At 35.2% G+C, this 17,500-nt stretch overlaps 2 protein-coding genes across 4 annotated transcripts in view; one reads left to right on the top strand and one right to left on the bottom strand.

The window, feature by feature from the left end:
• LOC136847715 (insulin receptor-like) overlaps positions 1 to 17,500 on the top strand; it is a 273,218-nt gene that overhangs the window by 184,202 nt on the left and 71,516 nt on the right. For all 3 annotated transcript variants that reach the window (XM_067119573.1, XM_067119574.1, XM_067119572.1), the window contains 3 exons: positions 4,890 to 4,984; positions 5,507 to 5,604; positions 6,032 to 6,140. In XM_067119573.1, coding sequence (XP_066975674.1) covers positions 4,890 to 4,984; positions 5,507 to 5,604; positions 6,032 to 6,140 — 302 coding nt within the window. The remainder of the gene's footprint in view (positions 1 to 4,889; positions 4,985 to 5,506; positions 5,605 to 6,031; positions 6,141 to 17,500) is intronic.
• Positions 1 to 17,500, bottom strand: part of LOC136847716 (transient receptor potential channel pyrexia-like) — a 287,431-nt gene that overhangs the window by 230,830 nt on the left and 39,101 nt on the right. The gene's annotated exons all lie outside the window — the stretch shown is intronic.

Raw genomic sequence — 17,500 nt, 5'->3', positions numbered from 1 at the left:
TAATAATTCATCATTTCTGTTACCGAAAGTTTGGTTTGCTCCGACTGATCGTGAAACAAGAAAAATATTATTAAGAAATAATCTTTAATAATTGAGTACGCTTTACATTCCAATGGAAGAAACGTTTATTACACATGAAACAGATTAAACTTTTTCAACGCCTTCTTGCCATTATATTATTGAAAACTGAGAGACATGTGGTAATGTAGTCATAATGAAATGTCACCGAAAAATAATACACCGACAAATGCACAGATCCTATCACCTAAAAACATTAAAAGGATAAAGACGCTGTCGGCTGGTACATACATTCTGTAACTTCATTTACCGATACATTTACAACAAATAATATGCGTTTATATAAAAAAAAAACTACAAGAAAAAGATATCATAACAGCCATGCAGCAGAACTATTACAATGTTTTCACTGTACGTTAACAGCTGTTTTGACTGACAAATTCAGTTGTGCACCGCGAAGGAAAATGTTTATTACCATCTCTGGTCGGATTTACAAGCACAGAGGAATTCCAGGAAGGATTCGTCAATGCAAAACTTCCTGTTTTGCGTTTCCAGATGTAATCAATGTACCATGAAGGGATGACAAGGCATGCAGCCATTGCCAATATCCTCTGACTATATTGGTTGAAATATTCTCTTCCCTTTGTGACGTAATAGCGTATTTACTTCATCATTTGCTTGGTCATAATTAGGTTAGCGTTTAATAATCATACTTGTAATCTGTAGATGGTGGCGCGTGAGAGAAACGAGACTGTGTCTGTCACGGTCTCCCATTCCTATTGAAATGGAGATGAACTTCGTATATATATATATATATATATATATATATATATATATATATATATATATATATATATATATATATATATATATATATATATATGTGCTCAGAAAATCACAAGATATATACGTGATATAGTATAGCAAAAAACCACAGGAAAATAAAAAGTCAGACGCTCCGTACCAAGCGCTTCCATGAGACTGTTGGTTCACGAAATAAAACAGTCTCATGAGAGCGCTTGGTACGGAGCTTCTGACATTTATTTTCTGTGGTTTTCGCTTATACACACACACACACACACACACACACACATATATATATATATATATATATATATATATATATATGTTTATATATATATATATATATATATATATATATATATATATATATATATATGTATATATATATATATATATATATATATATATATATTTTTATATATATATACATATATATATATATATATATATATATATATATATATATATATATATATATATATATATATATATATAGATATAGATATATATGTGTATATATATATAAATATATATAAAGGCAAATGCCATGAAGGAAAGTGAAACAACGGAGTGGTGCTATAGGCCTTTCGACTTACTGTCCTTTACTTAGCAGGCTGATAGAAATATGAAAATAAGTTTACAAAGAACGCTCGTATAATTGACAGATGGGGATTATAAAGGAGCAGATGTACCTGCAATCCAACACAGTTGAAGAACTAGTGGTCCTACCAAAACAGGAGTAAATATTTAAGAGGTTTTGCAAAAGATTAGCCCAACAGCTCGGAAGCAGGGAAAAGTCAATTAAAAGTTATACAGGGAAAGAGGCTGACCACCGAAAACTGACCGTGGAAAGAATAAGCTGATTTCATGTTTATGAAAGTACGGTTCAATAATTCTCCTTTTGGTAAAGAATAAAAATTTTTGCAAAGTGTACATTTTCACTAAGAAAAATATATTAAACATACGAATACATAGAACATGTATATAAGGTAACTAATTAGTAATCGAGTTAGTGACTTTATCTTTAAGGTCATTCTTGAACGTTGTACTAATACAGGTGTCCAAATACTCGTAATACAGTACATGCCAGGGCTAAGGTTCAAGTTACAACTGGAAGTAAGCTGCATGATAGCAGATTTTATAAGGTTTCGTGAGGAGAAATCTTTCAGTCTGGCAATCAGTCCAATTTAGCCTGTGAGAGTTTTCACTTAAATGGATGAATACTGCATTGGATGTTTGCCCAGTTTTGACAGGATACTTATGCTGTTTAATTCGTACTTCTAAATCCTTACTTGACTGACCGATATAAAAAGAGCAGTCCAAGTATGGAATTTTGTATGTTATGTTGTTGCTTTCCTTAGGACTATTCCTTTATTAACATTCCTTTTAGTGCTTTATTATAGGAAAAAACCAGGTTCACATAAAAATATTTTAACCACTAAAATAAGGCAAGCTAAGAATGTTCTTAGGGGTTTCTTTCTCCATGTTACTTTCACTATAAAACTTTTTGTGGCCTTTACTATAGCAAATATCTAGTATACGTGAAGGATAACATAAGTATGTCCCTATTTTTCTTATTTATTCGATTTCTTGTTCCAAATACTGGGGATTGATAATGCGCAATGCTCGTAAAAGCAAAGAACAAAAAATGGATATTTTGATATTAAGGTGATGGCCTGAATAAAAATAGACATAAGTTAAGTTGTTGGTTGGTTTCCTACAAATACTGAATTTGTATTGAAATGGTTCTCTATGTATTAAAACATCTAAGAAAGGGAGGCAATTGTCTTTTTCCTAATTCTAAAGTGTAATTAATGGATGGTACCTGGTTATTTAAATGAGAGAGCAAAACAGCTAAAATATCATCAACATGTCTATACCACTTTAAAGGAGTATAAATGATATTAGGTAAATATCGTTTTTCAAAGAATTCCATATACAAGTTTCAGAGGAGTGGGGATAAAGGGTTATCCGTTGCCGTACTAAATATTTGTTGGCAGAATTCACCATTGAATATAAACTTACGATCACAAATGTACAACCTAATGAGTGAAATAATATGACTTACAGGTAGAAGTAATTCATGACTGATTAATTCGTTACTAAGATACTCTAAAACAGAATCTATGGGGACTTTAGTTAAAAAAAGAACAAACATCAAAACTAACAAATCTGTCAGTGGGGCAAAAAGTGATTTTGTTTAATTTATCAACTAAATCTAGAGAATCATATATGTGAGAGCTCGGTAATATATTTTGAAGGTTTATATAATAATGAGTCAACAGTACTGATAATAGGCCGCATAGGTTTATTTTCTTTGTGCGGTTTTACTAATCCGTACAAGTAAAGTAACGAGGGAAATTTTACTGACAATTGACCTATTAGTTCTTTTTCATCTTCAATGATTTTTTTTTCACTGCGCTATTGAAATTTTTTATGACTTGATAGGTGGGATTTTTTGTTAGTTTTTGTAAGTCGTAACATCATCCAGTAGGGCTTGCATACGTGCTATGCAGTCAGCTTTATCTAAAATTATAATACTATTCGACTTATCAGCTTTTGTGATGTGCATTGTATTGTCTTTTTTTTTTAAGACCGGTCAAACTTTTCTTATAAGGAGCAGAGAAATTACTTTCATGACTATAAACAATACCTTTAATTATGTTAACATAATTTTGAGGAAGATCACAATATTTTTCAAATATACATAGGCACGACGCAATCGTTAAATCAGAGGGACTATTCGATATAAAGAAGGATAAACCATATCCGAGTGCACTCACAACATTTTCACTTATTCGTTTACTTGATAAGTTTGCAACGCAATCATTACGTGCACTATTGTCCAGTCATTGCTATCAATAAAATTTTTTAGGTTTCTGTCCAGTATCCTTGTTAGGGCATCTGTAGTCCTACGAAGTTTTCCGTAAATTTCTTGTCGCAGCGAGTCCTTCCAATCAGCCGGGATAGAATGGCCTTTTTCTAATTCCTTAAATTATTCCTTCTCCTCTTGCTTTGCGGCTGCTATGTGGCGTTTTAACATCAGGGCACTGAATTCATAAACGGCGTGGTAGCAAGGATTTAGGGAGCACTTGTTCAGACAGGCACTTCTTCAGGCACTTAGTTGAATTCTGGTCGAATGCGGAGCCAGAGGAGACCTGGAGAAGGTAGTGACTACGCATCTCAGAACAGGAAACAGGATAGCAAAAGTAAACGTGGCCCTCATTATGTATAACTGAATCACGGAAATATTGAGCGCGATCAATATATAGATAAAGGCAAATTCCACGAAGGAAAGTGCATGTCTGAACAAATACAGCTGCTCTCATATTCCAAAGCAAATTTATATTTTGGTGCAAGATCCTCCGATTGCTCCTAATAAAATTTAATTAGCCTTTGTGTAAAGGAGTCTTTCCATAAAAAACAAAAATCTTGATCAAAACTTCTTCATTCTTGCCTAAACCACCACTGCTTTTCCTCTACTGATCCTTCTGTTCTCGGCCTTACATTCCTAATCAAAGTAAGATGAAAATGGTTAGATAAATCCTATAGTATAATTGTAATAAAAGAAAATGTTTAAGAGGAGAGAAATTAATTACTAGGAAACAGGGAAAATTTTGTACAGACAGAATAATAAATGCTCTGCTGTCTTAATGCTGTAGCTGAAAAGCAAACAGAAAGCACAAAAAAATACCAGAAAGCACAAAAAACGAAAATCTTGGTTCCTCATCCCGATCTGTCTTAAAATCTAACCAACTCTTCCTAGTAAACAGATAAACAAAAGAACGATAGACTCTAGTGAAACTTAAACATATGTCTAAATTCTTTGGAGAAAACAGTTATCTCAGAAACTATATCTCTGGACCTGCATATTGCTCAGTGGTTAAGCGCTAAATTCATTCCTGTATCCTTTCTGCATTCGAACTCGATAAAGGCAAGGTAAGGAGATGTATTAATTTTCTGTCTGGGTTTTCAAGGACATCAGCAGGAATCTTTTTAGAAAATATAAAAAAAAATATGAGCCGATGTACTTCCATACAAAACCATATGTCTATTCTCCTTTTCAGAGGCGATGTTCTATTCCACAATTATGCCCTCGTCATATACGACGTACCCAGTTTGGAAGACGTCGGTCTCGTCAACCTCAGTGTCATTCTAAGAGGTGAGTTGCCTAGAACGGCTTCGGTAAACTTGCAGAATTCTCCTCTTGCTTTCGTTTTCCTTGACTTTAATAATCTGCTAGCTTTTAATAGCCAGGCCTCCTGCTTCCTCTTCTGTACCAAGGATTTTCTTGAATTCTTCGTGTCTGGGCTGGGTATGGATATCAGCTGTCCGAATGGCTCTCGTATATAAGTTAGGAAATTAAGTGAAAATAATTTCTATGGCCACACTTCAGGTATGCTAAATCCTGTTCCTTAAATTCTTCATTAACTTCCTTGTATTTTTATTTATTTGTATATTAGGTTTTCCGACTACGTTTTTGCTTAATAATATTGACAAATGTTTAACTGTTGATTCAATGTCCACATGTCATCGTATTCTGAAATTCCAAATTGTTTGATTTTTTCCTTACCTGATAACAAGCTCGATTTATTATTCAACAATACTTAATGTCAGTCTCAAAGGTCACCACTAAATCAACTCTCTAAATTAATACCCCTCTGATTCTGTTTTCTTTTGACAGGTTCAGTGCGGATTGAAAGAAACCCTCGCCTCTGTTACGTCAATACCATAGACTGGAATAACATCACAGTTGGAAGACTGGCTGAAAATTACATAAACGTTAGTAGAAAGTCGTACCTCATTTTTTACTTTTAGGTAATTAATACGCAAATAATGACGTTAGTTGTGACGTCATAGTTAATATACATGTGCGCGTCCATATAAACGTTGGTTGTGATATGAATGTTCGTATTGGAAGTGGTCAATGAATTATAACACAACCACGAATACCTGTGGGCAGATGGCCATGTGACAAACAACGTTGGTTTTTCAGTTACATAAATGGTAACATACATGTACTTTCAAACCAGTGCATCTTGAAAATCTAATCATACATTAGCAAAATATCATAGCTCATGTTTTATCTTCATATAACACTTGCATTCAATATAACGTTTATGATACAAACACTGTCAAGCACAGACAAAAAAAAAAAAAAAAAAAAAAAAAGCAGTTCTTCATTAATAGAAAAATCACTATTTTTCAGAGAAATCGACCAGAGGGGGAGTGCCCCTCTTGCCCGGAAACGTCAGATTGCCAAAGGTCAAAGCCTTGCGGGTCACCCAGATGCTGGAGCAAAAATCACTGCCAAAAGAGTAAGTGGCAACTCACTTCCTCGTCATTTCCATACAAATTTGAGAAATAAAAGTTACTGATTACGATACTTAGCTGAAAATTCCCTGTCACCTTTAACAGGACTTGAATGAAATAAATCCAAATTAATCTTTCTCATGCTACACAAGGGGAAATAAAAAATCCTATGGCATTATGTAACGTTTTTCTACTTTTAATACCAATTTTATAGAACAAGATTTGCAAAGGTTAACGGGTATATGCTGTGCAGTTTCGAGATCAGATTAAAAAGAAAAGAACTTTTCTTTACAGCATAAAGAGTGATGAAGAATTGTAGATTTTTGTGTCAGACTTTATTCTTTACTTACTGGATGGTTGAATGCATGCAGTTTTATCTGACTTTATTCTTCGCTGTAAAAATACCTCTTTTTGTGTGTGTGTGTGTGCATATATATATATATATATATATATATATATATATATATATATATATATATATACCTCTTTTTGTGTGTGTGTGTGTGCATATATATATATATATATATATATATATATATATATATATATATATATAGAGAGAGAGAGAGAGAGAGAGAGAGAGAGAGAGAGAGAGAGAGAGAGAGAGAGAGAGAGAGAGAGTCTGTAGAAATGCTTTATTTAAGAGTGTATATATGCATATATATATACATATATATATATATATATATATATATATATATATATATATATATATATATATAGAGAGAGAGAGAGAGAGAGAGAGAGAGAGAGAGAGAGAGAGAGAGAGAGAGAGAGAGAGAGATTCTATAGAAATGCTTTATTTAAGAGTGTGTGTATATATATATATATATATATATATATATATATATATATATATATATATATATATATATATATATATATATATATATATATATATATATATATATAATATATATATATATATATATATATATATATATATATATATATATATATATATATATACATATATATATATATACAAACTTAATCACTTCCAAAAGAGGCAATTTTACAGCTAAAAATAAAACCAGATGAACCTGCATGCATTTAACCACCCAATAAGTAAAGAATGACGTCTGACCAAAAAGTCTACAACTCTTAATCACCTTTCACGCTGTGAAGAAAAGTTCTCTTATTTTTTACCTGTTCTCGAAACTGCGCATCATATACCCCGGTAACCTTTGTAAATCTCGTTACTCTTCGGCGCTTCCTGAATGATTAGGTATTTCTTCATAATGTTTCTGTTAGCACGTCATTCCAGTCGTTCTTTTTCATTCCTGATCTGACACACCTTCCCTCAGGATCCTTTGTATTGTTCGTCTCAGGGTCTCCAAGTGTCCTTTTATTTGCTCTGAATCGTTTCCAAGGAATTTTTATTCGTTCAAGGCATTTTTTAATGCTTCGTCGCCTCAGCATGTTCTGTTGTTTTATTTCTGCTATAAACATTCATGACACTGAATTCATTTATCTTCACGTTCTTAAGTTTGAAGTTCCAATTCACAATGCTTTCGAGGATTCGTGAATATCAAGTGTCATGACGAATCAACAACTCTCCTTGTCATGTTGTCATTTTTCCGCTTACTGCAAGGTTTATCTTGCGTCATATATTTGACAAATTCTCTCTTCATATTAACATAACTGAATTGTTGGTTTAAGATTTCATTCAAGGTATTATTGTATTAAAGACGTAGTATCTCTCTCTCTCTCTCCCTCTCTCTCTCTCTCTCTCTCTCTCTCTCTCTCTCTCTCTCTCTCTCTCTATATATATATATATATATATATATATATATATATATATATATATATATATATAAACAATTACCTCTAAAGAGGTATTTTTATATTAAGGAATGAAACCAAGTGTTAACCGCATTCATTCACCCTCTAATACGTAAAGAACGAAGCCTGACAAAACAGCCTACAATTTTAAATCCCTCTACCAGTTACGAAGCAAAATTCTTGTTTCTTTTCTGTTCTCGAAACTGCACATCATGTACCCTGGTAACCTTTGTAATTCTTTTTTTTTTTAACTCTTTGGTGCTTGTTGGACGAGAATGTATTTCTTCCTAACGCTTCTGTTACCGCGTCATTTAAGTAGTCTTTTTTATTCCTCATTCTACATTTGTTTATTAGTTATACTTTTTATATCATGGCTCTTCTTTTCGAAGTATCTTTATTTATTCAAAGCAGTGTTTCAGTATGTTTGTTATATATTTAACTTCTTCAATAACGTTCAGGGCACTGAGTTCATTAACATCAGTGCTTTAACAGCAATCTTCCTCGGTGTTGCAACTACATTCCGACCGAGTGGCTTACGTGCCATTTCACTCAACTTTCGAAGATCCATTAATATCTGTTGTCTTTACGAATCAACAACCCTCCTTTCCATGCTATTAATGATACGCTTACTACGAGAATTGTCCGTTGTCTGACATTATGTTTGACAAGTTCTCTCTTCACTGTAACATGAATGAATCGTTGGTTTAAGGTGTCGTACATAATCAGATTTTAAAAAATATGTTTTTTCTCTCTCTCCCTCTCTCTAGACACACACACACACACACACATACACACACACACACACACACACACACACACACACACACACACATATATATATATATATATATATATATATATATATATATATATATATATACAATGTAGCACGAATGAACTCGTGCTTGGGAATATCATAAAGAATGTGTTTGTGTGTGTGTGTGTATGCGTGTGAGCTGGTACGTGTGTGAGTGTGTTTGTTCTAGAAAGAAAGTTGGAAATGATTATATATGTTATACTTGACTTTTTTATGTCGTATAACTGTCTCGTCTCTCTTCCCAGGGAGCTGGAGGCTGAAAGCCCTCTTAGGAAGGTAATATCAGGGGAACTCGACGTATTCTAATTAAAGTGTAATATATTTCGAAAACCCTTGGTCAGGACATTTCGTGCTTTCGTTACTGGATGAAATCCGTTTTCCTGCGGATAGCTGAAAGGGTATGGGGCTTATCTGAATAAATATTTCCATTTTGGTATTTACTTAAGAAAATATTTTCATTTCTGCTAAGAAAATGGGAGTGTTTTACAAAAGTAAATAATGAGGATGGAACAGAAGAGCATATTAATAATAATAATAATAATAATAATAATAATAATAATAATAATAATAATTAACTAAATTAACCATCTGATGTTCATGGACGACATCAAGCCGTATGGTAAGAGCATCAAGGAAATAGAGACCCTAATCCAAACTGTAAGGATTGTATCTGGGGACATCAGGATGGAGTTTGGAATAGAAAAATGCGCCTTGGTCAACATACAAAAAGGCAAAGTGACAAGGACTGAAGTGATAAAGCTACAAGACAGGAATAGCATCAAACACATAGATGAGACAGGATACAAATACCTGGGAATAATAGAAGGAGAGGATTTGAAACACCAGGAGATGAATGATGCGATCAGGAAAGAATATATGCAGAGACTTAAGGCGATACTCAAGTCAAAACTCAACGCCGGAAATATGACGAAAGCCATAACCACATGGGCAGTACCAGTAATCAGATACAGCGCAGGAGTAGTGGAGTGGACATAGGCTGAACTCCGCAACATAGACCAGAAAACTAGAAAACATATAACAATACACAAAGCACTACTCCCAAGAGCAAATACAGACAGATTGTACATAACACGAAAGGAAGGGGGGAGAGGGCTACTAAGCACAGAGGACTGCGTCAATATCGAGAGCAGAGCATTAGGGCAATATCTGAAAACCCGTGAAGACGAATGGCTAAGGCGTGCATGGGAAGAAGGACTGATAAAAGTAGACGAAGACCCAGAAATATACAGAGACAGGAGAATGAAAAATGGCACAACAAACCAATGCATGGACAGTACATGAGACAGACAAAAGAACTGGCCAGCGATGAAACATGGCAATGCCTACAGCGGGGAGGACTCAAGAGGGGAACAGAAGGAATGCTAACAGCGGCACAAGATCAGGTCCTAAGAACCAGATATGTCCAAAGAACAATAGATGGAAATAACATCTCACCCATATGCAGGAAGTGCAATATGAAAGCTGAGACCATAAACCACATAGCAAGCGAATATCCGGCGCTTGCACAGAACCAGTACAAAAAGAGGCATGATTCAGTAGCAAAAGCCCTTCACTGGAGCCTGTGCAAGAAACACCAGCTAGCTTGCAGTAATAAATGGTACGAACACCAACCTGAGGGAGGGGTAGAAAACGATCAGGCAAAGATCCTCTGGGACTATGGTATTAGAACAGAAAGGGTGATACGTGCCAGTTGACCAGATGTGACGTTCATTGACAAAATCAAGAAGAAAGTACCACTCACTGATGTTTCAATACCATGGGACACCAGAGTAGATGAGAAAGAAAGAGAAAAACTTGATAAGTATCAAGACCTGAAAATCGAAATAAGAAGGATATGGAATATGCCAGTGGAACTTGTAACCATAATCATAGGAACACTGGACACGATCCTAAGATCCCTGAAAAGGAATCTGGAACAACTAGATGCTGAAGTGGTCTCCAGGACTCATGCCAAAAGTGTGCTACTAGAAACAGCGCACATAGGTGAGAAAAGTGATGGACTCCTAAGGAGGCAGGATGCAACCCGGAACCCCACACTATGAAAACCACCCAGTCGAATAGGATGACTGTGATAGACCCCATAATAATAATAATAATAATAATAATAAAAATAATAATAATAATAATAATAATAATAATAATAATAATAATAATAATAATAATAATAATAATATAAACTTCGAAATGAAATTGTATGAGGACTACCTCTGAAAGGTCGTAGTTGAATGCAACCAACACCGTGTTCTTGTATTACAACAACATAGTTCTTCCGTATCATTATTTCCTCATTATACACTTTTTATCTAATTGGTTGTTTACTGCCGGTCCCTCTAAGCCTGCCCTGGTACAGTTGTTGATGAATTGGACTCGTTTTTTAAGTGTCCTAAATGGGCGAGCTAATGACGAGATATGCAGATTCATTTGAAGCAAGAGGCTTTGACAATGTCACTTTGTGTTTTTTCTTCCCTACTTAGTAACTCATTGCCATGAGAGGGTCACGAGTTATGATTTTGCTTAATTGGACATTGTTTGATGCCCTTAATTGCACGGTAAAAACTAGTTTACTGCTTTGGGTTAATCAGTCATTTTTTTTCTTATGCTAATTTGCGTTGCGCGTCCTGTGTAAATACCTTTGTAGTTGGCAGACGTGTCTCCTCATTATGTTATGGCATAGATTGGCTGGATGTTGCATAATCTCATCGTGGCATGCTTTTCAGTCGCCTGACCTGTCTCCTCTTCATGGTATGCTTTTACGTATTTCCCATAAATGTCTCCTCTGCATAGTATGCCGTGTAGCTACCTGACCTAGCTCTTCGTCAACGAATGCCTTTTATGTTCCAGACCTATTGCAATGGATACTTGGTCGTTTCCGGAAATGTCTTCTCTTTATAGTATGCCTCGTAAGGTGCTAGACATGCATTCTCTTCACGATACACCATGATGTAGTTTCCAGACATTCCGAACTTATCTCCTCTTCATGGTATGACTCATAGTTAACGTACAATTCTCCTCCCCCATGGTATGTCTTGCAGTTTCCGAACTTATCTCCCCTTCATGGTATGTCTTGCAGTTTCCGAACTTATCTCCCCTTCATGGTATGTCTTGCAGTTTCCGAACTTATCTCCCCTTCATGGTATGTCTTGCAGTTTCCGAACTTATCTCCCCTTCATGGTATGTCTTGCAGTTTCCGAACTTATCTCCCCTTCATGGTATGTCTTGCAGTTTCCGAACTTATCTCCCCTTCATGGTATGTCTTGCAGTTTCCGAACTTATCTCCCCTTCATGGTATGTCTTGCAGTTGCCAATAATGTCTCCTCTTCAGATTTTCCGTTTTATAATTGCCAGCCATGTCTCATCTCCATTGTAGTTTGTGGTGTTCCTTCACAAGGTATGCCTTGTAGTTTCCGGACCTGTTTCCTCTTCGTGGTGTGCATTGTAGTTGCCAGATAAGTCTTCCCTTCATGGGATGTCTTATGTAGCTAGCTGATATTTCTTCTCTTCTTCTCACGGCTTAGTAGTTGCCAGACGTCTGTCATATCGATATCATGTCTGAGAGATCCAGAATTTGGAGGAAGATTTCACATTGCAAAAAGCCAAGATTTCAAAGTTCAGGAAGTCCAAATTTTGAAAGCGGATTTTGACGTCCAAGAAATGGGATTAACTTTTGAAGTAAGATTTTGAAGAAGTGGTGGAAATCAGGGTTACGTAGTGCAAGAATTTTACAGATTTTTTAATCGAAGAGACTAAGGTTATGAATAATAAGTGATGAATATTATCTAAGTGGAGCTATGAAATCTGGGAGTATGATATTTTGGCATCTAAAATTACAATAGATTTGGATGTACGATTTCAAAGTCCAAAAAGTCTAGCCAAAGATGTCCAGATATTTCTGTATGTCGGAACATTGATATGCAAATAACATGTTAAAAGTCGGGAATACGCAATCAACAATACCGCATCTGGCAGTAGGATTTCGAAGTCAGAGAAGTTGGAGTTTTGAGGCTTATGATTACCAGCTTTTTAGGAGAATGTTCATGCTCAAAAGTTCGAGATTGCAAAGTCCAGAAATTCCAGAAATTAAATTATTTCCAGTTATAAGAATGCTGCATTATAAACTACCAAAATTCCCTTTTGTGTAGCGATACTTTGCATATTTGGAATCCCAATGATCGGTATTCCAAAACTGATTCTCAGATGCAATCTCTTCCAATAAGAAATAAGACTTTTGACATCCAAGCACCCCAGAATTTGAAATGGGATTTAAAAGTGCAAGGAGCCTAAAGTATGGAGATCAAAGATTGATTTGCTTCTGAAGGCAAAGAGCTTCAGTTATGAAGACGAATTTCAAAGTCCAAAAAGTCTGTAACCCAGAATACAAGAAATCAGTATAATAAATCGCATTTAAAATTATAAAATGTCAGAGTAACGAAGTCCAGAAATTCCAGTTTTGAAGGGAGATTTCAAGGTCCAAGAAACAGGTACCTGAAAACCTAAGAATCATATAATTTTATTTTTTTTTTTTTAGCCGGTAATTTTGCTTTAAGAAGCCCTACGCAATATTTAAGCCAGGTTAGGTAGTTCTACATCACAAATTAATCCAGACTCTGAAGTGAGATTTCGAAATCCAGTAAGTCAGGATTCCGAAGTCAAAGATTCCACATATATAGGCTAGATTTCAAGGTCTGAGAGGGCTGGATTCCAAAGTTCCAGAGTTCTAAGAATTACAGCTTTCGAAATTTAATTTTCATGTCTTTCAAGAGGGAATTGTAAAGCATAGAATTTTACGATTTCGAAGTGTTATTTCTAAGTCCAAGAAGTCTTCCTTATGAAAAACAAGATACCAGATACAAGATAAGGAAGTACGATTTTAGATTACAGTGAGTTGAAATTATGATGCTCAACAATTCTAGATTTCGAAGTGCGATTTTCGGGTCCAAAAAGTTCTGTATTTGAAAGTCCAAGAATTCTGTACTTGAAGTGGGATCTCTAGGTCCAAAAATTTTTAGTTTCGAAGTCCAAGAACTCTGTAACTTGAATTGGAATGTCTAGGCCAAAAAATTTTGGAATTTCGAAGTCCAAGAATTCCTTATCTTGAAGCGGGGTTTCCAGGTCCAAGACTCCTGTACCTTTAAGTGAAATTTCAAAATCCAAGATTCCTGTACCTTTAAGTGAGATTTCAAAGTCCAAGAATCCTGAACCTTTAAGTGAGATTTCAAAGTCCAAGAATCCCGTACCTTCAAGTGATAGTTCAGAGTCCAAGGACCTTGAACCTTTAAATGAGATTTCAAAATCCAAGAATCCTGTACCTTTAAGTGAGTTTTCATAATGAAAGATTCCAATACCTTTAAGTGAGATTTCATAATGAAAGATTCCAATACCTTAAGTGAGATTTCAGAGTCCAAGAATCTTGTACCTTCAAGAGAAATTTCAAAGTCCAAAAAGGCAGGATTGCGAAGTCCATGAATTCCAAGTTTTATGTCAGGATCTCGGTGCCGAACTATAATGATCATGAAGAGTTTCGAAATATCTCGTTCCCACTGAAGAAGAGAAGTGAGGTGTGGATTTAGTTTGTGAATTATGCTTTCTTCCTTGAATTTATGATTTTCTTTCATCCAAGTTTGTAAACGAGGTTTCAAGTTTAAAAAGTCTTGAGTTTGAAATCAAGGAATTCCAAATTATAAGATGGATTCCGATATTCAAGAATTCCGAAGGAAAACTTCCAGGAATTCGAAATTTTTAAGTTGAATTACGAAGTCCAAGACGTGGCGATTACAGTGTCCACGAATTCCAGTTTCAAAGCGATTATGATATCCAAAAATTGGGATACTGACGTCTAGGAAACCTTTCAAGTACTTTTGTACTAACATCCATACAAAGTGGATAAAAACTGATAACACTGACATTAACGATAAGGACACATGGAAAGTATATCAGACTTCGGTTAGTCTTGAATAAATCGTCCCTGTTTACATTGCAAATAAGTTTTTATGTATTTTTATATGAGCAAAATAACACTGAGGTATTTCCTTCTTGTCTCGCGCGAGAGCCACCATGCGTTTTCTGATAAGTTTGGCCATCCAGACGTATTTTGTAATTCCCTTTTGAAGGGCGTCTTTCGTCGTTCTGTAACGACTCTTCCAGCCCGGCTTACAAAGGCCAAGCCTGAAGATCCTCGAAGGAGATACTCGTCCGAGTGGCGAGGCAGAAATATATTTTCATTCTTGAATGAATAGCTTGGAGAGAATTGCAGCTCTAGGAATCTTGTTAATTTGAACGTTGAGGTTGTCTCTGAAGTAAGGTTCAGTCATATTGCTGCTTGTGATGGTGAATCTAGTTTGTGTTAGTCAATTTTTAGATTTCTGTAAAAGAAAACTACTGTCTGTCCGTCCGCACTTTATTCTGTCCGCACTTTTTCTGCCCGCACTTTTTTTCTGTCCGCCCTCAGATCTTAAAATCTACTGAGACTAGGGGGCTGCAAATTGGTATGTTAATCATCCACCCTCCAATCATCAAACATACCAAATTGCAGCCCTTTAGTTTTTATTTTATTTAAGGTTAAAGTTAGCCATAATCGTGCTTCTGGCAACGATATAGGATAGGCTACCACCGGGCCGTGGTTAAAGTTTCATGGGCCGCGGCTCATGCAGCATTATACCGATACCACTGAAAGATAGATCTATTTTCGGTGGCCTTGATTATGCGCTGTAGCGGCTGTACAGAACACTCGATTGCGCCCAAAAAACTTCGGCGCATTTATTACTCGTTAGATTTTATCCGAATTTGTGACTCAATAACCTAAATCTGAGCAGCGTTGGACAAAATGAAACCTTGGTCAAAAAAGGCTAATTAATTTTCCTCTTCTATTTACTTCAATAAATTTCAAGTAATCTCTTCTCAGAATCAAAATTCATTTCCAGTTTTATATCACTGCGTTCTTGTTCTCTCACGGAAAGCGGAAGACGTCATTCAGCATCTCTTCATTTCCTTTTTTTCTACCATTTCTAACCTCATGTTTTGGAGCAAAATAGCAATAACGTGAAGTAGGAAATACTTAAAAGCAATGAAGACTTTTCCTATTATCTGCCTTCAGGCGTTATTCCTTCGATTTCGTAATACCCTTTTCCAGTGTATCCAGGGTTTAGCTCCTCATGGAAAAAGGAATCATGTGGGAAATTCCCTGGCTTTCCAGTCTGTGTCTCACTCGAAGGAAATATCTTTGCTCTAAGGAATTGTAGGATGTCTTTACTCAATGTTTCTATTGATACTGACGTTTGAAGTGCCTCAGTGCACTGGATGTACGGCTTAGTACATTGTAATACTGCACAACCTATGGTACTCTCTTGAAGGATGTAAGTTGTACAAGATTATTTTTCTCACTGCAGTGCTTTTGGTAAAATCTAATAAAAAGTGAGAATACAATATTGTTTTACTCCCAATTCACTGATTTAGAGGAAATGTCATAGATATATGGATACGAGGGTGTCGCTCTCTCTCTCTCTCTCTCTCTCTCTCTCTCTCTCTCTCTCTCTCTCTCTCTCTCTCTCTCTCTCTCTAACTGATTTTGACAGATGAAACTTATCAATGTGCTAAATGTATGAGTAAAAGGGATGTTTTCATTCGTTTTATATTGTGCAAGAGGGTTCCTCATACCATAGCCTCTCGTCCCCTAATTATGTAAACTGAAGGAAAGATGGTGAATTTATGGATATGTTGCTGTAGCATAATAATAATAATAATAATAATAATAATAATAAAGGAGCAGACCTTGTCTAAGGGCAGTATCATTGAAAATAATGTCTGTTTCTACGACATTTGATTTATAAAGAATCTTCTCTATTCCTCTTAATATCTTCTTTTCGTTAGCGTGTAGCTGGTGTATCAAGTTTCCAGAGGACATGAAAAGTTTTCTCCTTATTTTAGTTTTATTACCTCCGACGTTTCAAACGAGTTCTGGCGATTGTTTTGACTCTTTGAAAATAATCGCCAGAGCTCGTTTGAAACGTCAGAGGTAACGAAACTGAAATAACAAGAAAACTTTTTGTGTCCTTTGGAAACTTGATACACCTGCTACACGCTGATGGAAAGATGTTAAGAAGAATAAAGAAGACTCTACAAAAATTGAGTGCCGTAGAAACAGCCATTATTTTCAATAATAATAAAAATAATAATAATAATAATAATAATAATAATAATAATAATAATAATAATTATTATTATTATTATTATTATTATTATTATTATTATTATTATTATTATTATTATTATTATTATTATTATTATTATTATTACAGGTAAATTTATAAACCATTTATAGCAGATTTGCCCACATACATAAGTTAAAAGAGCACCTTCGAGGTAACCTTTAACCAAGCAAACATAAACAAAACAAAATCAAGAGTAAACAACAAGAGTAATGGTCCACCTGACAAGCGTTCGAACACACACACACACACACTTCTGGTGGCTTTATTACGGATAATGATGACAATTATGCGTAATCATAATATGCGTTCCCAACAACAACATTCTCTTAGGTGAAAAAATAAAATTATGTACATCATCGCATTACTGGTACGAATGAATATGCGCTCCTCACTTCCGGGGAGAACAACAACATAAGTACAGTGAGTGTTGTTGCTGCTGTTTGGATGTTAGAGGACAGCTGTTTATTTCTGCTGAGTTATTTTTCATATAGCTTTCTGTATCGAAGTGACTCTTGAACTTCCTAGAATCTTGACCTGT

This window comes from Macrobrachium rosenbergii, chromosome 17, assembly GCF_040412425.1.
Source record: "Macrobrachium rosenbergii isolate ZJJX-2024 chromosome 17, ASM4041242v1, whole genome shotgun sequence".
In the NCBI taxonomy this organism is placed as follows: Eukaryota; Metazoa; Arthropoda; class Malacostraca; order Decapoda; family Palaemonidae; genus Macrobrachium; species Macrobrachium rosenbergii.
Note: the sequence above shows the minus strand (reverse complement) of the source record. Positions and strands in the feature narration are given on the sequence as shown.